Source organism: Chlorocebus sabaeus, chromosome 14 (genome assembly GCF_047675955.1).
Source record: "Chlorocebus sabaeus isolate Y175 chromosome 14, mChlSab1.0.hap1, whole genome shotgun sequence".
In the NCBI taxonomy this organism is placed as follows: domain Eukaryota; kingdom Metazoa; phylum Chordata; class Mammalia; order Primates; family Cercopithecidae; genus Chlorocebus; species Chlorocebus sabaeus.
Genome location: NC_132917.1, coordinates 94,406,691 through 94,429,684, shown reverse-complemented (window position 1 = coordinate 94,429,684; position 22,994 = coordinate 94,406,691). Strand labels below are relative to the sequence as shown.

The 22,994-nt window shown below is 44.1% G+C and overlaps 1 protein-coding gene across 1 annotated transcript in view; it reads left to right on the top strand.

Moving 5' to 3' along the window:
• Positions 1 to 283: 283 nt before the first annotated feature.
• Positions 284 to 22,994, top strand: part of LOC103241249 (acyl-CoA oxidase like) — a 41,610-nt gene continuing 18,899 nt past the window's right edge. Inside the window, 4 exon segments of the mRNA XM_073023163.1 lie at positions 284 to 424; positions 1,697 to 1,793; positions 2,846 to 2,850; positions 18,765 to 18,843. Of these exon segments, the coding sequence (XP_072879264.1) occupies positions 1,719 to 1,793; positions 2,846 to 2,850; positions 18,765 to 18,843 (159 nt within the window). The 5' untranslated portion in view covers positions 284 to 424; positions 1,697 to 1,718.

The following is a 22,994-nucleotide window of genomic DNA, read 5'->3' as shown; positions in this document are numbered from 1 at the left end:
CCACTGAAGCTGCAGGAGAGGAAGAGCAGCGCCCCACTGAAGCTGCAGGAGAGGAAGAGCAGCGCCCCACTGAAGCTGCAGGAGGGGAAGAGCAGCGCCCCACTGAAGCTGCAGGAGAGGAAGAGCAGCTCCCCACTGAAGCTGCAGGAGAGGAAGAGCAGCTCCCCACTGAAGCTGCAGGAGAGGAAGAGCAGCTCCCCACTGAAGCTGCAGGAGAGGAAGAGCAGCGCCCCACTGAAGCTGCAGGAGAGGAAGAGCAGCGCCCCACTGAAACGGCAGGAGAGGAGGAGCAGTGCCCCCCTGAACCTGCAGGAGAGGAGGAGCAGTGCCCCCCTGAAGCTGCAGGAGAGGAAGAGCAGCGCCCCACTGAAGCTGCAGGAGAGGAAGATGGGTGTGTTTTGCTCTGGTGTTTTTCTACTGTAGGGTGGGTATCTCCAAGAAGGTTTTCTGTCGTTAGGCCATCCTTTTCATATCCTCTGGCTCTGAAATGTAGCCTGAGTGCGGTCTTCCAGGCTCAGGCTGTGCGTTGCATGGAAACATGCTAGGTGGCCAAAGAGGAACCTCTCCTCCTGTGTCAGTTTAGGTTCATTGAGAAGTGGGCACCAAGATGAGGCTAGATGTGCAAGAGATTTAATTGGAGAAAACACCTGTGAAGGTTAAGTGGGAGGGAGCTGGATTGGTGGGGAGAACCCCCAGAGCAAAGGCCGTCAGGTCTGGTCCCCTTGAAAAGAGAGGGGCAGGAAAGGGTTGATCTGCGAAAGCCACAGACCACAGTGAAGTGATGGCAAGTCTCTGCAGGCAAGTGGGGGTCCCAGAGCAGGTCACCTCTTGGGCAGGCATGGCCTGACTCTAGAACCTTGTGAGGCTCAACCATCAGCTGCTAGCAGCCAAGAGATGAGCAGCCTCATGGTGAATGTAATTACCATCACTCCGTTAATTCGAAGGTGTGGCAGCTGGAGGCAGGTATTCTCGAAGGCAACCCTGAATGGCAATCCTTATGGCCACTACAGTCTACCTCTTGTAACATGCATGACACTCCCTCTCCCCTATCTCCCAAATGCTGCTTTTAAGTCATCTCAGACAATTTTCAAAGCCCTGCAGAGCAGGAGGTGCTGCAGTCTTGTTTTAAGATGGTCTTGGCCGGGTGCAGTGGCTCACGCCTGTAATCACAGCACTTTGGGAGGCCGAGACGGGTGGATCACAAGGTCAGGAGTTCAAGGCCAGCCTGGCCAATATGGTGAAACCCTGTCTCTACTAAAAATACACACACACACACACACACACACACACACATTAGCTGGGTGTGGTGGTGGGCACCTGCAGTCCCAGCTGCTCGGGAGGCTGAGGCAGGAGAATCTCTTGAACCTGGGAGGCGGAGGTTGCAGTGAGCCGAGATCACACCACTGCACTCTAGCCTAGGCAACAGAGTGAGACACCATCTCAAATAATAATAATAATAATGATGATAATAATAATAATAATAATAATATGGTCTTGTCTGGAAATCCTGTCAGACATCCCTCCCGGTGTCTGACTGTATTGAACACCCAGTCTATGTAACATACACACTGTGCACAGTATCAAACAAGTGTTATGATGGACACAGCTTTTCTATCTGAGCCCAGGGTCAAAGCATCCACAGCCTCCCCTCAGTCACCAATTATTGGCTGTCTTGTTTTGTATCTGTTCTTCACAGGTATGATTTAAGCTTGGATGAAATGAGAGCTTTGACAGTTCAGAGAGTGAGGTTTGCCATGGGTCTACCTCTGTTAAAACGTGCAGTTCAGGATCTGGTAAGTGTCACTGTTATTTTGGTATGGGGTGTGTGTGTGTGTGAGAGAGAGAGAGAGAGACAGAGAGAGATTTTTTTTCTTTCCAACTTTTATTTTAGGTTTAGAGGGTACATGTGCATTTTTGTTATATGGATAAATTGGGTGTTATGGAGGATTGATGTACAGAGTATTTCGTCACTCCAGTAGTGGGCACAGAACTCATGATAGGTGGTTTTTTGACCTTCACCCTTCTCCTACCCTCCTCTCTATTGTTTTCTTCTTTGTGTCTGCGTGTACTCGTGCCTATTGTTTTCTTCTTTGTGTCTGCGTGTACTCAATGTTTAGCTCTCACTTATATGTAAGAACATGCGGTATTTGGTTTTCTGTTCCTGTGTTAATTTGCCTAGAGATTTTGTTTTGTTTGCTTTTGTGACTTGCTAAGCCCGTTGATCTCATGCTGAGGGCAGCTGACAGACACGTCTTGGTGGAGGAGAACGTCTTCCTCAGGCCCCTTTTCTGCCCCACTCCCACTAACCTAAGGAACCCTTCCTTCGGCCCACACATTCACTTCTCCAATCTCACAGGCAAGGGAGTAGGAGTATTAGCAGAAGTAATAAAATATTTGTAGACAAAACCAATATAATTTTAGGGATAAAGTTAAATAGCTGGGAAATAGAAATAACTCATCTTAAGGGCTTTTAAAGCACTTTAGACTTATCCAAAGTTTATATCTTATTTGTCTATAAACTGTCATTCTAAATTTAGTGATATTATTTTAGTCAATTTAGCCTCATGAAAAAAGGAAGAAACAAAGAAAAAAATACGTGTTTAGTGAGTTCCTTTGTGTCAGTATTAGGAATGATATATTTTAGCAAAGTTCATTCAGCTTCATAGCGTTCTTAACATTTTACATAGGAAAAAGTATACCTCAGCAGGGTGTGGTGGCTTACATCTGTAATCCCAGTACTTTGGGAGGCCAAGGTGGGCTGATCCTGGGCAGAGCCCAGGAGTTCAAGACTGGCCTGGGCAACATGGTGAAACCCTGTTTCCACAAAAAATGCAAAACTGGCCAGGCACAGTGGCTCACGCCTGTAATCCTAGCACGTTGGGAGACTGAAGCAGGTGGATCACTTGAGGCCAGGAGTTCGAGACCAGCCTGGCCTCAACATGGCGAAACATGGCCTGGGCAACATGGTGAAACACCATTTCTACGAAACAAACCAAAACAAGACAAAACAAAACAAAAATTAGCCAGGTGTGGTGGTGCACGCCTGTAGTCCCAGCTACTTGGAAGGCTGAAGCATGAGAACCCCTTGAACCAGGAGGCAGAGGTTGCAGTGAGCTGAGATTGCACCACTGTACTCCAGCCTGGGCAACAAATCGAGACTGTCTCAAAAAACAAAAACAAAACAAAACCCAAAAAGCCCAAAAAACTAAACAAAACAAAAACTAGCCAGGCATGGTGGCCCACACCTATAGTACCACCTACTTGGGAGGCTGAGGTGGGAGGATCGCTTGAGGCCCCAGAGGTTGAGGCTGCAGTGAGCTCTGATTGCACCACTGCACTCCAGCCTGGGCAACCAGAGTGAGACCCTGTCTCAAAATGAACAAACAAACAAACAAAAAACCCCAAACCACCCCTCCTGTGAGAGCCCCTAGGGGAGGAGCCTGAACTGGGATAGCTGTGGCTCAGTGGCGTGCTGAGGAGCCGGCCCTATCCTGAAGCAGCCCAGCCCTCTCCCCACCCAGCATGGTCTAGGAGGGAGAATCTGAGGATTGAGTGATGGAGTCCTCCTAGTTCAGGAGACCGCAGGGGCGCCTTTCTTTGTGGAGCATAGAACAGAGCTAGTGGAGGCCTGGGATCCATGCTTGAAAGTAGATCCTTCTCCTTTCCCCACAGTCCCACCAACCTTTGGTAGGTTGTCTAAGGAGACAAGGACCAATCCTGGAGTCTTCTCAGGAAGGAATTACAGGCAGAGCCTTGGCACCACCTGCGCTGCAGTACTGCAGGCACCTCCACACTGATGAGGGCACTGCAATGTCAGCTGAGCTGGAGAATGTGCAGATGGAGGTTCACTTGGCACAGGAAAACTCCCACATGACAGAGTGGAGCGTGCTTGCAAAGTGTAAAAAATCATTTCATACCGAGCAGTTTGGCAGAGATTTTCAAGCTAGGAAATTGCCTCTTGATGGAGCATCCATTTAGAGCTGTGAATACAACCAAAAAAGAAAAAAAAAAAATACAAAAACAACCAACCTCTTTGCTGCCAACCACTCTCTCTATCAGAGTAGCCTCCCAGTGCACTCGGCATGGGGCTGGTTGGAAGGTGAAATCTTGGCCTGTGGCCAGCTTCTTGCTCCCTTAATCAGCCCAACATGTCTGTGGCTTAACTTAGTGTCAATCCTTGAGACCCGGACGTGAGAGCTGATCCCTTAATGAGGCTTGTTAATTGCCACCCGACCCGCTGAGTCTGAAGGATTAGCCTCTGTAATCTCGTTCCTGATGAAGCATATTGAGCTCTGGATCCAATTATCTTCCTGTTTTCCTGGCTCACTTAGTGGCCTTAGGCAGCCTGGACAACTCTCTGTCCTGGGTGATTAGATATAATTCCTCCAGGACGCACAGGATTGGCCCTAGACGATCCCTCCAGTCATTTCTGTGAATTATCTTGGCCTGTTTGGCACCTCTCTCTGTATGAATTCGCAAAAGCCAGTAAACCCGAAGGAAACGAAACTGTCCATCAGTGCGGCAGGCTCATCTCGCTGGGCGGATGTCATGAGACTCAGCGGCACATCTGTGTTTGAAGGCTCTCAAATTCCACCCTGTAAAACAGCTGGAGGAGCTGTCCACATCCAGTAATTCTAGAAGAAGTGTTACATGATTCGTCCTGCCTCTTTAATAAAACGATTGAGTCATGGCTGTCCTGCCTGCTCAGGGAGCATGGCAGGCCCGTCTTTGTTTCCCTGGACCCCCCTTTCGTGTTGCTCTTCACTTTTGTGGATGATCCGATGAACTCTGAGGCAGAACGCAGTGTATAATGTGTAATGATGATGTTCTAGGGGACAAATGAGGAGGGAGTCTCATTCGCTCCAGGTCTCTATGGACAGTCCGCAGGCCAAGAATAAGCCATTAGAATATTTCCACGCTGTGTTTTCTCCTCTGCCATCTGTAATACATTTTAGATGTTTCAATAATTTTAAAGGGAAAAAACAGTATGAGTCTGATTGCAGAGTGTGCGTGCACACACAGACACACACACACACAGTGTGAACACCATCATTGTTCTCTGTGCCGACTTCTGCACCTGTTTCTAGTGACGTCACCTTTGTGCACCTCTGCCAAGAGCTCTCTTGTTCCCCTGAAGTTTCCAGAATTGGATCCTGGGCGGGGGGAGTCACCAACTGCCTCTATTTCCAGATGCAGAGACAGAAGACCCAGGTCTTAACATCTGCTTTGTGGCAGTGTCTTGTCCTGTGTGGGAACAGCTTCCTCGGAGATGCTCATCCCTGGAAGCTGACAGAGTCTGACAGCCTGCACTGATCTTCACCATAACAGACAGTGACAACTCAAGTTGACTGAGTACATGTTCTATGCCAGTCCCAGCACTAAGAACTTTAAATAGATGATGTCATTCAATATTCACAGCATCCCTCGTGGCATTCCCATTTTACAGATAAGTAAACCGAAGCTGAGTAATTGGACTGAGGTTAGTTATACAATTAGTGAATTATATATATAAATGACTAGTGACCCAGGGATTCAAACCCAGGTGCTCTGCTTCCTGAGCCCATGTCAAACAGGTGGTGCTTGGCTCTGTCTGCACGATAGAAACAGCCAGACAATTTTCAAAGCTCCTGCTGTAAAGGTTTTTGCTCAGGCCAATGAGGTCAGCATTTACATCTTCCAGGTGACCCACTGTGCATCTGGGGTTGAGGACTGCTGCACTATGCCTCCTTTCCTGCACCCTGTCTCCCCAAAATTGTTCCCATTAAGCATTTGGTCCCTATCAATCAGGGTTTGCGGCTGGCTCATAAGGAAACTGCATCTCAACATTACCTTTCCCCAGGAGGGAGCCAGCTGGGATGAGGCTGCTTTCAGCCAAGTGTAGTGCGGGTTGGGGACAGATACCTGCATAATGAAAATCCTACCCCTGACTCCTTCCTCCCACCACCACTCTACAACCATTCTCTCTCTCACCCAGAGTTCTAGTTTTTACCCCCATGATCCATGCGAGTGAGGGGCATAGTTGCACCATCATTATCTAAACCAGTGATTCTCAAAGTAAGGTCCTGTGTGTCCCCAAGACCCTTTCAGGTGCTACCTGGAAAGCATATGTCCAACTACGTGCATGTGAGACACTGGATATTCATCATAAACTTCAACCAAAACAACGTATCACAGCAGACAGCACAAAGCAGACGTGAAAGTGCAGCTATCTTTTATCGAGCCAGATATTAAAACAATGTGAAACAATGCCATTCTTCTCATGAGTTTTTTGAAATTATGATTAGTTTTCATAACAATTCTGCCATATGATAAATTGACAGCTGTAGCCTGGACAAACAAAACCTCTTTGGAATCCTCAAAAAAGGTCCAGGGGCCATAAAGGTTGAGAGTCACTGATCTAAATCATCTACTATTTTCTCAGGAAGCTCAGTCTCAGCAGATCAGAGGGGAACTAGTAGGACATTGGTTGCATTTCATTTATATTACATGTATTATGATTATTATTTTTATCAGAATTTTAGGTAATCTCCGTTTGAGGTGTTTTTGTATTTCGAGAAATACCAGGTGGGTGATCAGATCTAAAATGGAAGAACGTTGTAAGGTCAGCTCACCTTAGAAGGGGTTTGGGAATGCCGGGGAGGACGGTTACTTTTCTACTCACACCCTGAGAGAAGAAACAGCCTTTCCCAGGAAGCATTTACATTGAAGCCCTGAGAGTGTTGTGCAAAAGTTGCTGAGCCAGGAATCTGCCAAGAGGCTGAGATGCCTGTCCTGTCCCAGTCCCAACTCACCTGGGCCCCGCCCTGTTGCCCACAACATCCGGTGCCAGCCCCAGTGAGTGCTTCAGACTGTGACAGCTATACTCCCCCACCCATCCCAGGACTGGCTCCTGACCGACAGACAGACTCTGAGCTCTTGGCTCTGCTGCCCTGGCCTTGGCTCTCCCTTGGCCCTCTGGCTTCTGTTTGTACTGGAACCCAGGCTTTTCCTAGTGGGCTGTGACAGGCTCCCCTGGCTCTTAGTTCTATGTACTGTCTTTGGCAGGAGTCCCTGTCCTGGCTCCAGCTCCACAGACTTGGACACTGGCCACTTGGCCAGCACTTTGGTCAGGCCAGCCGTGGCTGCATGGGATATCTTGGAGGATTTGGGCAGAGACGATAGGACAGAGCGGTCTGTTTACAGAAGTCCCTCTGTGTAGATTGGCACCTGAATGCAGTTGTCATCTGTGATAGCCACAGGGATTACTTGAAAGCGGGGCATGTCAGGGAGTGAGCTGGACCTGCCCCGGGACTCCAGTGCAGCTGGAATCATGGTGCTATTTGTTTTTTGACACTGCAACCATTCTGCATAAAAAACACCCTTTTCATTCTAAGCCTTCATTATTACTCGTGCAGTGAAATACTATGTAAAAAAACAATAATTATTTCTTGCTACCTTTTGCCAAGTCCCTTCCATGTGCCAGGTGAGGTGATTTGTTCATTTTGTAATTATTTATTGAACACCTACAGTGAGCCAGGCATTGCTCCAGGGGCAGTGAACAAAGCAGGCAGAAATTACCTGTCTCAATGGAGCTTACATTTTTGTCTGGGAGGAGTCAGACTCTAAACTAATAAACAAGTAAATTTCTGGTATGTCAGATGCTGGGGATAAAAATCAAGTGTGGTAAATTGGAAAAGAAGAGTTAAATAGTCTCCGTGAGCAAATGACAGAATATTTTATGTAGAAAACCCCAAGATTCTACAAAAAATCTGTTAGAACTAATAAATTCAGCAAAGCTACAGGATAAAAATCAACATGCAGAAATCAGTTGCATTTCTATACATTAATAATGAAGAATCCAAAATGAAATTGAGAAAACAATTCTACTTATCATAGCATCAAAAAGAATAAAATACTCAGGAATAGACTTACCCAAGGAGGTAAAGACTTGTACGTGGAAAACTACAAAATTGCTGAAAGTAATAAAAAGAGATACAAATACATTGAAAGGCATCCTATGTTCATGAATTGGAAGACCTCATATTGTTAAAACAACACTACTAAGGCAATCTACAATTTCAATGCAATTCCTATCAAAATCTCAAAGATGATTTTTGCAGAAATAGAAAAACGCATCCTAAAATTCACATGGAATCTCAGGAGACTCTGAATAGCCAAAACAATCTTGGAAAAGAAGAATAAAGTTGGAGGCCTCTCACTTCCTGATTTCAAAATTTACTGCAAAGCTACTGTAATCAAAACTGTGGAACTGGCATAAAGATAGGTGTAGAGACCAACGGAACGGAATAAAGAGCCCCTAGAAATAAAACCTCACATATGTGGTTAATGATTTCTGTCAAGGGTGTCAAGACCATTCAATGAGGAAAGGGCAATCTTCTCAACAAATGATGCTGGGACAACTGGATATCTACAAGCCAAAGTATGACGTTGGAACTTACCTTACAGCATATCCAAAATTTAACTCAAAATGGATTAAAGACCTAAATGTAAGAGCAAAAACTAATAAAAAATTCAAAGAAAACATAAAGAAAGGGCTTCATAACATTAGATTTGGCAGTGATTTCTTGGATAGAACACCAAAAACACAGGCTTTTGGAAAACATAGGGACATTTTCAGAATAAAAATTATCTAATCATTAAAAACAATTTTAAAAAAATTTAGTAAAAATTTGTATAAAAATAAACTGGACTACATCAAAATCAAAATCTTTTATGCGTCAAGGGACACTATCAATAGAGTGAAAAGGCAACACATGGAATGGGAGAAAATATTTGCATGTTATATATCTGATAAGGGATTGCTATCCAGAATAGATAAAGAACTCCTTCAACTCAACAAGAAAAAACCAAACAACTAGATTTAAAAATGGTCAAAGAGTTGGAGGATGTTTCTTCAAAGATATGCAAATGACCAATAAACACATAGAAAGATGCCCAACATCGCTTATCATTAGGGAAATGCAAATCAAAACCACAATGAGATACCACTTTGCACCCATTAGGATGGTTACTATAAAAACAAAACAAAACAAAACAGAAAAGAACAAGTGTTGGAGAGGATGTGGAGAAATTAGAACCCATGTGCATTGCTGGTGGTGATGTGGGAATGTGAAATGATGTAGCCACTGGGGAACGCAGTATGGCATTTCCTTAAAGAGTTGAATACAGAATTACAGTGCGATCCAGAAACTCCACTTCTTGGTATATACCCCAAAGAAGTGAAAGCAAGGGCTCAGACAGCTGTTTGCACATCCATGTTAATAGTGGCATTATTCCCAATAGCCAAAAGGTAGAAACAACCCAAATGTCAATTTGGCAGATGAATGGCGTAACAAAACATACAAAACGTGTGTAATACATACAATGGGATGTTATTCAGCCTTGGGAGGGAATTTTAATACACACGATAACATGGATGAACCGGGAAGACATGCTGAGTGAAACAAGCCAGTCACAAAAAGATAAATGCAGTATGCTCTTACCTGAAGTATTTAGAGTGGTCAAAATCATAGAGATTGGAAGTGCAATGGTGGTTTCCTGGGTCTGGGGGAAGGGGCAGATGGGAGTTAGTATTTGATGGGTGCAGATTTTCAGTCTGGGAAGATTAAGAAGTTCTGGAGATGGATGGCGATGATGGTTGCAAAACACTGTGAATGTACTTAGTGCCAGGGAATTGTACACTTAAAAATAGTTGAAATAGTTTTATGCTGTGTATATGTTAATTTTTTTAAGTGAAGATGTAAAGGTGCTCGGAAGAGTCGGAGGGACAGGTGGGGGCCTCATGATGAGGTAACATTGGAGCAGATGCCTAAGAGGTGGGGGAGCGAGACAGCTGGAGGTTGGTGAACAGCATCCAGGCAGAGGGAACAGCAGTCATGAAGGGCCTAAGGCAGGAGTGTCCTGGGCTTGTTAATGGAATGACAGGTGCCATGTGGTGTGAGCTGAGTGAGAGAGGAGGACAGAGGTGGTGACAACCAGGGAGATGGTGAGTCTCTGGAGTGTGAGGGGCCTTATGAGGCATTTGATTTTCTTCAGACCAGATAAAATGGAAGGCCTTGGAAGGACTGAGTGGAGCAGGACCTGTCTGACTGGGTCTCCGGGCTGCTGGCTTAGGAGTATACTATATGAGAGGCAGGACTGCAGACAGGGAGCTGAGCAGTCACCAGGGAGAGAGGTGGTGCTAGCTAGGACCAGAGTGACTGCAGTCAAAGTGATGAGAAGTGGCAGGAATAGATATTCTACTGAAGGTCAAGCAGTAGACAGACACTGATAATGGAAGTGGAGTGAGAGACAGGAAAGAAAACATGATTCCCTGGTATTTGGTCTGAGCAAATCAACTAGAAGGATGGGGTCACCATATACTGGGTGGGAAGCCTAGAAGAGATGTTAGGTTAAATCTGGAGCTAGTCTTTAGATGCGATCATCTAAAGATGTTTGCGATGTTTAGGGTCAAGGTACGGGGAAGCCATGAGCATAGAGATGAATTTAGAACCATAAGGCTGGAGGGATCCCCATGGCATGGGTGTTGACAGAGAAGGGGAGGTCTGAGGGTGGAGCCTGGTGTGAAGGACCAGAAAGGAGCCTGGAGAGAAGTGGCCATAGAGGTAGGGACAAGTGTAAGAGGGCTCATAAGCATTTTACATACATTACTCCATTAAATTATCATAGCAAATCATAAAGTATGGTGCTCATTTTACAAGTCAGGCACTAAAATGTAGATAGAAAAGGTAACTTGTCTAAAGTTCAATAGTAAATGAAGCAGAGGCAGGTTTCAAGCCAGTTGGCCCAATTCCACAGCTGTGTGTGGTGAAACTCCACCCTGCAGTCTTTTCTGTTGTGATGGGGACAGAATAGAGGGATGGGAGAATTGAATCTTGTAACTCAAGATGAGTAGGAGACCATCTCTGTCTTCCATGTGTGCACTGTCTTGTGGGCCAGGGGCTAGAGTGCATCCATCACAGGACAGTGGTTCAGACAGGGGCCATCAGCACGGGCAGCCCTCCTGGGTGAGCTGGGGTGGACACTGGCCACGGAGGCTGCACAGAGCCCAGCACTGACCTTCTGTGTGTATGTGGGGTTGAGGGAGGCTGTCCTCATGATAGCACCTGGGGAGAGGCCACACCACTTCAAGGAGTTGGGGCAGGTGTCCTATTTTGGGGCTGTCCGAACATAGAATGCGGGTAGCATTAGTGGTTTCCAGTGGCTGCCTTCCTGCCACAAGACAAAGCTGGTCTTGGGCTTGTGAGCCGAGTTCAACAATTGGAAGCTCCCAACGGGACCAGCCAACAGGCAGGAGTTTCATGCAGGTAGAGAAGGCAGGGTTAGGATTCATGTTGGCAGCAGCGGCCATGCCCAGTTGGGGCCATGACTTCTGGGCCACATTGAACCTGAAACACTGCAGTGTTTTTTCCTTTGATTCCTGGCACCGGGGCTAACTTGGCTGTTACCAGTTTTCCAGGTCTGCTTTTCTACCTTCTACTGATGCTGTGAGGCTTGGATAGATGAGTCAGTTACAGATAGACACTATACAAAGATGCACAAACTATCTCTGGGAAAAATGCTGAAAAATTTCTCATTATCCAAAGTAATGCATGTTCATTACAGGAAAGTTAAAAATACAGACAGGTGGAGACACACACACAATTGCAAAATTCTGTTGTACAAAAATAACTGGTAACAGGCTTACATATCCCAATCTGGTCTTTTAAAATGTATCATATATGAATTTATACTTATATTGTTTTTAAAAGGGCATATGGGATGGTCATAGTACAATTTTCTCACCATCGTGCAATGGTTATGGGTTTCTGATTTTGCAGTCAGATAGAACAGGGTTCATGACTGGCTCCTTCACTGAGGAGCCCTGTGGCCTTGGGCTAGTTTTTGAATTCTTTGCATCTCAGTTTCTTTCTCTGTGAAGTGTGGATGATAACAATACTTACCTTAAAGGGTTGATGTGAGGCTCAGATGGCATAACACATGTTAAGTTGTCCAGACAGTGTTTGGGCATGTAGGAAGTGCTGAATGAACGCTCAGCGGTAGTACTGCTTGACCATCCAGTTTTTTTTTTTTTTTTTTTTTTTTTTTTTTTTTTTTTTTTGAGACGGAGTCTTGCTCTGTCGCCCAGGCTGGAGTGCAGTGGCCGGATCTCAGCTCACTGCAAGCTCCGCCTCCCGAGTTTACGCCATTCTCCTGCCTCAGCCTCCTGAGTAGCTGGGACTACAGGCGCCCGCCACCTTGCCCGGCTTGTTTTTTTTTTTGTATTTTTTAGTAGAGATGGGGTTTCACCGTGTTAGCCAGGATGGTCTTGATTGCCTGACCTCATGATCCGCCCGCCTCGGCCTCCCAAAGTGCTGGGATTACAGGCTTCAGCCACCGCGCCCGGCCGACCATCCAGTTTTTAAGTAGTCATGTGGTATACTTATCTCTCACAATGTAGAATAATTGGAACAATATTTGCTCATGGGCCAAAAATTATAAGCAACCATTAATTTCCTTTAAAATGAATATAGAATGCTGCATAAAAGTAAGCTTGTACATCAAGCTGGTAATGTCAATAAGATACATTCATTATTACCTGCCACCAATATCAATCAATTCTGTAATTACACTAATAATCATAAACATTTTCTTTTTTTTTTTTTTTTTGAGACGGAGTCTCGCTCTGTCACCCAGGCTGGAGTGCAGTGGCCCGCTCTCTGCTCACTGCAAGCTCCGCCTCCCGGGTTCGCGCAATTCTCCTGCCTCAGCCTCCCGAGCAGCTGGGACTACAGGCGCCCACCACCTCGCCCGGCTTATTTTTTTGTATTTTTAGTAGAGACGGGGTTTCACCATGTTAGCCAGGATGGTCTCGATCTCCTGACCTCGTGATCCGCCCGTCTCGGCCTCCCAAAGTGCTGGGATTACAGGCTTGAGAAGTAAGTAGGAATTTGGTAGTAAGCATGTGCTGCCAGGGGAAGAGGTATTAAATTTGAGGCAAGAATTTGGAAAATCAGGGTCCTGCAATAATGTCGTGAAAAGAGAAAAATATCTTTAGACAGAGCCACGGGAATGTCACCTTTCATCAGTCCTGCACTGGACTTTCCTGGAGTATTCAAAGGCCCTTGGAGAGAGCAGAAGTACATGGCTACAGCCTTTGTTACAGAATGCTCCCAGGATCTGTGCAGCTGGCCTACTGTGTGGCCCCTGGAACCAGCAAGAATTAAGAAGGGCCACACATAGAGGACATGGTCAGAGGGTTAGATTTTCTTGCAGTGGTAACTGGAGTCATTGGAGGTGTTTTCTATGGTGTGGGGAGAGAGGAGAGAAGAAGGAACACAATGTGATGCTTAGCTTAAAAATGTTGTAGTACCTTGATCCAAATTTACAGATTGATTCAAAACATATATGGAAATGCAAAAGACCTAGAAGAGTTAAAGCAGTTCTAAAAAAGGACAAAGTTAGAAGACTCACTACATGACTTCAGCCCTTATATTATAAAGCTGCTCAAGATCGTGGGGTATTGGCATAAGGAAAGACAATGAGATCAATGGAATGGAATGGTGAGTCCTGAAAGAAACTCATACATATATGACCAATTGAGTTGCCAAGGCAATTCAATGAGAAAAGCAGTGTCTTTGCAATAAATGATGCTGGAACAAGTACATAAGCGTACAGGAAAAAAGTTAACTTTCATCCCTACCTCATGCTGCACACAAAACTAATTTGAGACATATTAGACACCTAAACAGAGACTCAAAAATTACTACATTTGTAGAATAATAGAGGAGAATGTCCTATTAGGATAGGCAGGGGTTCTTAGAGAGACTCAAAAATCACTTGAATATGTAAAAGAAAATATGTTAATGAACTGTCTACATTAAAAGTAAAAACTGCTGTTCATCAAAAGACACCATTAAGAGAATAAAAAGGCAATGTACAAAGTAGGAAAAAACCTGTAATGCATTTATCTGACAAAAACTTGTGTCCAGATATAAAGGATTTGTGCCCATACTATATAAAAATCCCTAGAACTTGATGATAAAAAGACAAACAGTCCAATTTTTAAAATGTGGCAAAAGACGTGAACACTTACAAATGGCTGTTAAGCATATGAAAATGTGCTCGTATCTGTAGTCATCTGAGAAATACATCTTTAAGCTATAGTGAGATAACATTATACTCCCTCCAGAATAGCTAAATTTGAACAAGACTGACAATGCTGGTAGGATGTGGAGAAACTGGAACTCTCGTTCATTGTTGGGAGGAGCGTAAAATGGTACAACCATTTTCAAAAACTGTTTGGTTGTTCCTTACAAAACTAAACCTACACTTTAACCCCACAGCTGCATTCATAAGGATTTACAAAAGAGAAACAGACACATGTCCCGAAAGATTTGTACACAAATGTTTATGTCAACTTTGTTCATAAGAGCCTGAAACTGGAAGCCACCCAAATGTTCACTAAAGAGTTTCGTTTAGACAAATTATGAACTATTCATGGATGGAAACCATTCAGATAATGAACTATGGATATCCTTAGTTTAACATAGATACCTCTTTTGCATGGAAGAAGGCAGACCCTGAAGAGCAAATACTGTTTCCTGCTTGTGTGACTTCAAGAACAAGCCAAACTAGTGGGTGGTAATACAAAAAGAAGTGTGAGGCTGGGGGCGATAGTGGCTCATGCCTGTAATCCCAGCACTTTGAGAGGCTGAGGCAGGAGGATTGCTTGAGACTAGGAGTTTAAGACCATCCTGGGCAACATAGTGAGACCTTTGTCTCCAGAAAAAAAAAATTAGCTGTGATGGTAGACCTGTCATCCCAGCTACTCAAGAGACGGAGGCAGGAGGATCCCTTGAGCCCAGGAGTTTGAGGCTACAGTGAGCTACGATCACACCACTGCACTCCAGCCTGAGCTATGAAGTAAGACTCCGTCTCTAAGAAACAAAGAAAGAAAAGAGAACAGTGGTTGCCTGTGAAGGTGGGTACTAACTGCAGAGGGGCGTGGGGATGCCTGCTGAGGGAAGGGAAGCCCTGTGCTCTTGATTGATGTGATGGTTACACAGGTAGATAATTGAACATAACTCATGTGCTTAAGCTCTGTGCATTTCACTGGCTGTAAATTTTACCTTAATAATAACTGATAATAAAAAGCTCATAGTGGCTGATGTTTGGGGCAGGGTGGACACAGGAGGCCAGTCAAGAGGCTGTTACTATAGTCCAGGGCACAAGAGTGTGTTGAAGAGATGTAAAAAGTGGCCAGACTTGGCCAGGTGCAGTGGTTCATGCCTGTAATCCCAGCACTTTGGGAGGTGGAGGCGGGCAGATCATGAGGTCAGGGATTCGACACCAGACTGGCCAGCATGGTGAAACACCATCTCTACTAAAAATACAAACAAATTAGCCAGGCGTGGTGGCGGGCGCCTGTAATCCCAGCTACTTGGGAAGCTGAGGTAGGAGAATCACTTGACCCTGGGAGGCTGAGGTTGCAGTGAGCCAAGATTGCGCCACTGCACTGCATCCTGGGTGACAGAATGAGACTCCATCTCAAAAAAATAAATACAAAAATAAAAATTAAAAAAATAAAAAAAAGAAGTGGCCAGACATGGGGTCTTTTGGAGGGAAGGCCAGGGCTGGTTAGCCCAGGAGGTGAGAGTCTTGCTTCGAGTTGGCAAAGGAGGCTGTGTGGGCTAACATCAGAGGAAAGACAGCTCAGATGTAAAAATATAAAAACATGCATTTTTTCAGAGTTTATAGCAGATTATTACATCACAATGATCTGTTACATCAAGTGCTCTACAAAGAAAGGGGAGTATTTTAAGAAAAGCTATCTTCCTCTGAGGCTGAATTTATTAAGTATACATGTGAATAGCATGGGCTGTAATTTAGGATAAACTATAAGCTTGGGTATAGTATTCACACATTTATGGAATTAGTCTTTAAAATCGCTAAAAACTTACATGCTACTATGGAGATTGAATTTGGTTTGAATATATTAAGTATAAATGAAGGCAGCTATTGATACAGTAGAATTGCTGCAAAGATGAATGTAGAAAAGCACATAATTGTTGATTGATCATTGTCATCATAGACCATTCAGTTAGTGTAACTACTGATTGATCATTATCATCATAGACCATTCAGTTAGTGCTGCCATTTCAATGAGAGGTGAAACTTGTCAATATTAGACATTCTTTAATTAAGAACAATTAATCAGGAATAAAATAAGAGCTGAAGAAAATAGGGAATTTACATGTGAAGAAGATGTTAAAATGTATACCAGTAAGGCAGTCATTCTTATTAAGCCTGTTCTCAGTTCTGGAACTTTGGTTTGGCATCTGGAGATGGATGAGTACAAATATATGCTTAAATCAACGTCAGAGAATTAATGGCAAACTCCTATTGTCATTTCCCATCAGATCTAATAGCAAAGATCACTATCTCCTGCAGAGACAAGAGAAGGGAAGTAATTGTCAAGACAATTTATAATGCTCTAGGATGGCTAAATTTTGAGTTGATTCTTCAGTGAATGTCTTTGCAATTTATTTCAAAGTGGTGAGTAAAAGTGACAGCAGTTGGACACTATTAAGGGCAAAGTCATACTCCTGCATTGACAGTGTATGTGAAGAGAATGAAATATGAAGAAAGCTATGAATAGTTGGAAATTCAGGGGGCTGTGCTTACTCCTGATGATTTCAGTTTGGCTAAAACAGAGCTGGTGACGAGGAAGGGTTTGTTGTGATGATTCCAGAGAGGGTGACTCTCAGGAAGATGAACTGGGGGCCCAAAGACAGGTTGATGTCAGGTGCTTTCTGGGAACAAGGCTGGTGGTGAAAAATAGGGGTGGACTGATGAGGAAGGCTGGGTCACTCAGAGTCCCAAGACTTCCTCTGGCTTAATAATGAGGAGCAGGGAGGGCTGGTGGCAAGATGTCCAGATGAGAAACCTGAAGCTTCGGATTCTGATACAGGATACTGCTCTCCACTTACCAGGTGACTCTCGTGGGACAAGTCATTTGACCTCCCTGAGCCTGGGATTTCCTATCTGTTACATGGGGTCAGTCTTTCCTGTCCTGTTAGCCTCCTGTGTAGGAATATTGTGAGGATCTTTGCAACAAAGGACACTTGGGCCCTCTAAAAACGTCTGCAAATATCTGCTTTAGTTGTCTTTTATTATTTGTTGGTAATAACTTCAGCAGTGTGAACTGAAGCTGGAGTCACGCAGTGGTTTATATACTCAAGCCTGGAGATATTTTAGGAAATAATCAATACAAGATGCATTGGGTTGGAGCCATGATAAGAGTAATAAATCTTGACAGCCTGCTGTTGGAGCAAATTAATAATGATTGAGAGAAACGTAAAAATCTATGCGAGGGGAAAATCTAGAGTGTGTTTGGGGTGAGAACTTTAGCCAATGTGGAAACTGAGAGTCATACAAGGAAGGTTAGTTATCATCCTGCTGCTGGTAGAGCAGTGTATACACACACACTCACACTCGCACACACATACACAGCCTGCTGTTTGATCAAATAATGCTTGAGAGAAACATTGCAAAAACCTATGAGAGGGAAAAATCTAGAGTGTGTTTGGGGTGAGAGCTTTAGCCAATGTGAAACCGAGAGTCATTCAAGGAAGGTTAGTTATCCTGCTGCTGGTAGAGCAGTGTGTACACACACATACTCGCACACACACACGTGCATACAGATGCACACACACACATAGACACATGCATACATGGACATGTGCACACAGACACACACATGTACATACACATACACACATGGGTAACAAGCACCTTTTTTTGGTTGAATCGCAGAAGAGACTGGCAAGCAAGGACAACTAGCACTGATTTCAACAATGGACAGCTGCACTTTGCCCACTCAAGGGCCCACCACCTTCTAAGGAAATGCTGGCTGCTTCTGAATTTTTAAAATGAAACCTGTACAGTGTTTCTGAGGTGCCTCATTTATCACTGGTGGAGAAGAGTGTATTCGTATAGCCTTGGGATTTGTTGCTGTTGCGTACAGTGAGTGAGGAGAGGGGATTGGGACCCCATGAGTTTTAAATCATCAAAGCCCTGAGATTGTCTATAGTTACAAAGTAAACACACTGCTTTTCCTGTGTCCAGAATGCTCCCAGACTTCCCAATCCTCCACTCTCACATCAAGATTGTCACTGAAGCTGGGTGCCGTGGCACATGCCTGTAGTCCCAGTTTCTTGGAGGGCTGAGTCACTATGATCGTTTAAGCACAGAAGTTCACGTACAGCTTGGGCAACATAGCGAGACCCTGTCTCTACAAAACAAACAAAACAACAAAAGATTGCCAACAGAGCTCCACCCAGACATTCTCTGTTGGTTGGGGCATCAATGCAGAGAGACTGCAGGCTGTGGCACACATTGGAGGAGCTGGGCAGAACCATGGGGGTGCCGGCCTGTAAAGGGAACACCAGGAGCTGAGAGGGACAAACCTGGAGAAGGCAAAGCAAGGCACGAGGCGAGTCGGTTGCAGGGTCGCAGGCTGGCCTCCATGTGGATGCAGTTGACTATTGTAGAAGAAGAGTCTTTAACATTAAGAGACTGGAAAGCCACATTAAAAAAAAAAAAAGATGAAAATGTTTACTTTAATAGAATGATGGAATTGTTTCTTAATTTAAAAATTGCTTTTATTGTGTTTATTTTTTATTATAAAAGTAGCATGCATTTGGTATAAAAACTGTGAATTTAACAAGTCAGAAAACCATAAGGAAACCTTGATACTGAGTCTGTCATCTTTTCAGGCAGAGAAAAACAAAGAATTTTGTCAGCCGAAGCCTTGTCCTAGGAGAAGTCCTCTCCATGGCGGACATGGCCACAGGAGTGAAGGTAAGAGGCGCCGGGCACCTGCCCTTCATGAACTCATGCTCGCTTTGCATGCCAAGGAATGAAAACTATAACCCTGTGGGATCTCTTAGTCTATGTAGAGGCACAGGTGTTGGTAAAATGGCATACCTCAAAACCCATCCCTGACTTCCCCTTTAACCATCATATCCTATCCTGTTTTTGTTTCTAATTTGCTTTTCTTCTCTATATAGTTTTGTTACATATGCATCAATTGGTTATTTTCCTTTGTCTTAATTTTATGAAAACAATATCATAATCCTTTGTGATTTTCTTTCTTCATTTAAACATTATTGCTAAGATTGATTCATATTGTGTGTTCCTGTATTCATTAGATTTTAAAATAAAAACCCTTTTATTTCAAAATAATAATGTTCACAGAAAGTTACAAAAATAGTGCATAGGGTCATGAGAACCCTTTAGTCATGGTGACATCTTATATAGCAGTAATGCAATGTAAAATCAGGAAATCAATATTAGTACAGCACTGTTAAATAGGACATAGACCCTGTTCAGATTTCAGTGGTTTTTACATGCACTCAATTGTGTGTGTGTGTGTGTGTGTGTGTGTGTAGTCAGTTCGATGCTGTATGTAGATTCATGTAACCACCACCACAATCAAGATGGAGAACTATTCCATCATCAGAAAGAAACTTCCAGGTGCTACCCCTTTATAGTTCATTTGGCCTCCACTCCACCCCTGTCCTTTGGCAACCGCTAATCTGTTCTCCATCTCTATAGTTTTGCCATTTGGGGAATGACATAGCAATGGAAGATTGTTCATTTTTGACCACTGTATAATATTCCTTTGTGTGAATATACCGCAGCATTTATTCAGCCACTTTCTCATGTTGTTTCTGGGATTTTACTAATGTAAAAAGTGCTGCTGTGAATACTCTTGTCCACGTCTGGGTGTTGAACATGGGTAAAATCTTCACTTAGGTATTCAACTAGGAATGGAATTGCTAGTTACAGGATGAATGAATGCTTAACTTTAAAGAGTAGTGTTAATCTATTCTCCAAAGTTAGTGCATCAATTCACATTCCCACCAACAGCATGTAATCGCATCCTGTGGATCCATGTCCTCTCCCATACTTGGAATTCTTAGACTTCTCCGTTTTTTTTTTGCAAATGGTTATAAAATGGCGGCATCTTATTGTCTTGAGGGAAGACAATTATCTTGCATGTTCCAGCTTACCAAGGAAGACGAACAGAATAGCTCAGGTAGGCGTGTTTGCTGCAGCCCCTCATGCTGCCCAAGCCTTCCAGCAGAGAGTCCTTCATGGGGCCCTCCTTTTCCTCCCTGAACACCACTGGGTCTCAAAATAATTCCTCATATCCAAACACCCAGTCCTGATGTCCCCAAAGAGGAGAAATTACAACTAGAACATGAAGACAGGATGATCAGACAAGAAGCCAGGTCAGTTGGCAGTGAGTCCAATATGGTGGTGATTTCAGTTTGGTGTGAACATTGTCTGTTGGTAGGTAGGAATTAAAGACAAAGAAATCTGTGAGTGCCATCTTGTCGTGAGGGTTTTTCCATCAGGTTTTTCCAGGAAGACTGGGCTCACTATGATTTCAGCCAGGCACGATCTCCTCCCTCTTGGATGGGTTGACTGTGGCTTTCAGAGAGAGCAGTTAGCTGAGATGCAACAGATAAATAGATAAATCCCCTCTCAGAAATACTAGAGGATCCTGGTCCAGACTCTCATGATCCCCAGTTTGTGCTTTTACCATATTGCACCCCCACCCTACTCTGCCATCTACTTTGTCTTCAGCAAGCCTCCATGGATTGTGACCATGGGGACAGCTCCACAGGTGGTGGCAGCTCTCTGGGTGGGGAGCCCTCTCCTCTGGTCTCCAGGGTCTTGCACTGAGCTTAGTCCATGGAGTTTCACGGGGATCGTCTGAATGAATGAGGGAAGGGGCAGCCTGTGGCATAAAGCAGACTTAAGAAGCATTTTAACCAATTGCAATATGCGTGTGTCTTATTGACATCCTGGTTCAAACAACAAACTATTTGTAATGAAAAATTATGTGTCAGTTGGGGAAACCTGAGCATTGGACATTTGACGATATTAGAGAATGATCATTATATTTTTAGGTGGGATAATGGTTTTAGGGCTATGTTTTAAAAAAGAATCTGAATCTTTTACATATGTATTGGAAATACAGGGAAGACAAGATATATGATGTCAGGGATAAACGTCAAGATAACCTGGGGTATAGGAAGGGAAAGTACGTAGGGGTGGCGGAGGGAGGGAGATGAAGGAAAATGGACCATGAACTGGCCATCCTTGAGTTCATTAGATGCTTCTGTTTTGTTTGAATATTTCCATAATAAAATTTTTGAAAACTCCTGAGTATCCTAGAAGGAAACTGGCAAGGACTTAAAAAGTCCTTTGAAATACGTCTCTGAGGCTGGGTGCGGTGGCTCACACCTGTAATCCCAGCACTTTGGGAGACTGAGGCGGGTGGATCATGAGGTCAGGAGATCGAGACCATCCTGGCTAACATGGTGAAACCTCCACTCCACTAAAAATACAAAAAATTAGCCAGGCGTGGTGGTGGGTGCCTGTACTCCTAGCTACTTGGGAGGCTGAGGCAGGAGAATGACGTGGACCCAGGAGGCAGAGCTTGCAGTAAGCTGAGATTGCACCTCTGCACTCCAGCCTGGGTGACAGAGCCAGACTCCGTCTCAAAAATATAAGAAATACTTCTCTGATCACTCCACTCTCCTGCTTAAAACCTCTTCCCTCCCATTATGCTTTAGAAACATCCTCTAATCCTTGATGTTGCCCATGGGTCTTTGCAGGTGTGGCCCTGGTCACATCTGTTCCACTCTCCCCTTTTTCTCATTCCTTTTACCCACCTTTGGACCACTTGCTCCCAGCCCTAGCTTGGTCTTTCCCCTCCTTCTCCTGGCTGATACCTATTCATTCTTCATGTCCCAGCTAATGTGTCCTTCCCGGAGGGATGCCCCTCTCAAGCCTTGAAGTTGAATCCCATCCACTCACTGTCACCTGTCTTTGCTTCTTATAGTTTTCTGCCATAACGTGCACCCATTTTGAATCTGTGTATTTACTCATGGAATTACTTTATGTCTCTCACTACCAAGAGAGGGAAAACTCCTTGAAAACTATAACCCTTTCATTCTTGGTACATAATAGGTGTCAATACTTCAGTATTAAATAAATACATAAAGTCAAAATGATATGGTTGTTTCTCAAAAAGTAGGACATAAAAATTACCATATAGCCCAGCATTCCACTAACTGGATATATACCCCAAATAATCGAAAGTAGGGACTGAAACAGGTACTTGCATGCCAATGTTCATTGCACGTGATTCACAGTAGCTAAAAGCTGGAAACAAGCCCATTTCCATCAACAGTGGAGTGGGTAGACAAAATGTGGTATATACACACAATGGAATATTGTTCAGCCATAAAAAAAATGAAGTTCCAACACGTGCCACAATGTGGATGAACCTTGAAATTATTAAGTGAAATAAGCCAGACATGAAAGGACAAATATTATGTGAGTCTGCTTATATAAAATGTCTAGAACAGACAAATCCGTAAAGACAGAAGGTAGGTTAGAGGTAACGAGAAGTTGGAGGGAGGGGAGAATGGGAGTTATTGCTTAATGTACAGAGTTTTTGTCTGGGATGATGAAAAAGTTTTGGAAATAGTGGTGATGGTTGTACAACGTTGTGACTGTACTTCATGCCACTGAATTATATGCTTGAAAGTGGCTAAAATGGCAAACTTTATGCCATATATATTTTACCACAAATAAAAATGGCAGTTAAAAATTATTATTAAGTATAATGTCCCACACATCAGTAATTGTGGGAGGTTTTTTTTTTTTTTTTTCCTGGAGCTTGGAAATCTGAGACAATTAGAGGAACCTATAGATTGCGCAGCCCCCAAGTCCTGACCAGGAAGACCATGGCTGTCTTTTCTATTGGTGGTAGAGGAGATGCCAGGAGGGCATGTGGTGTGCTGGGAACAGTTCCTGTGAGCTCTGGATCAGTCGGGGGTTCCCCAGATCCCCCTGCCAGCTCAAGAGCCACTGGTGGTCCCTGCGTTTCACAGGCGCTGACTGTCAACCTGAGGAAGGGGCGTCAGCAT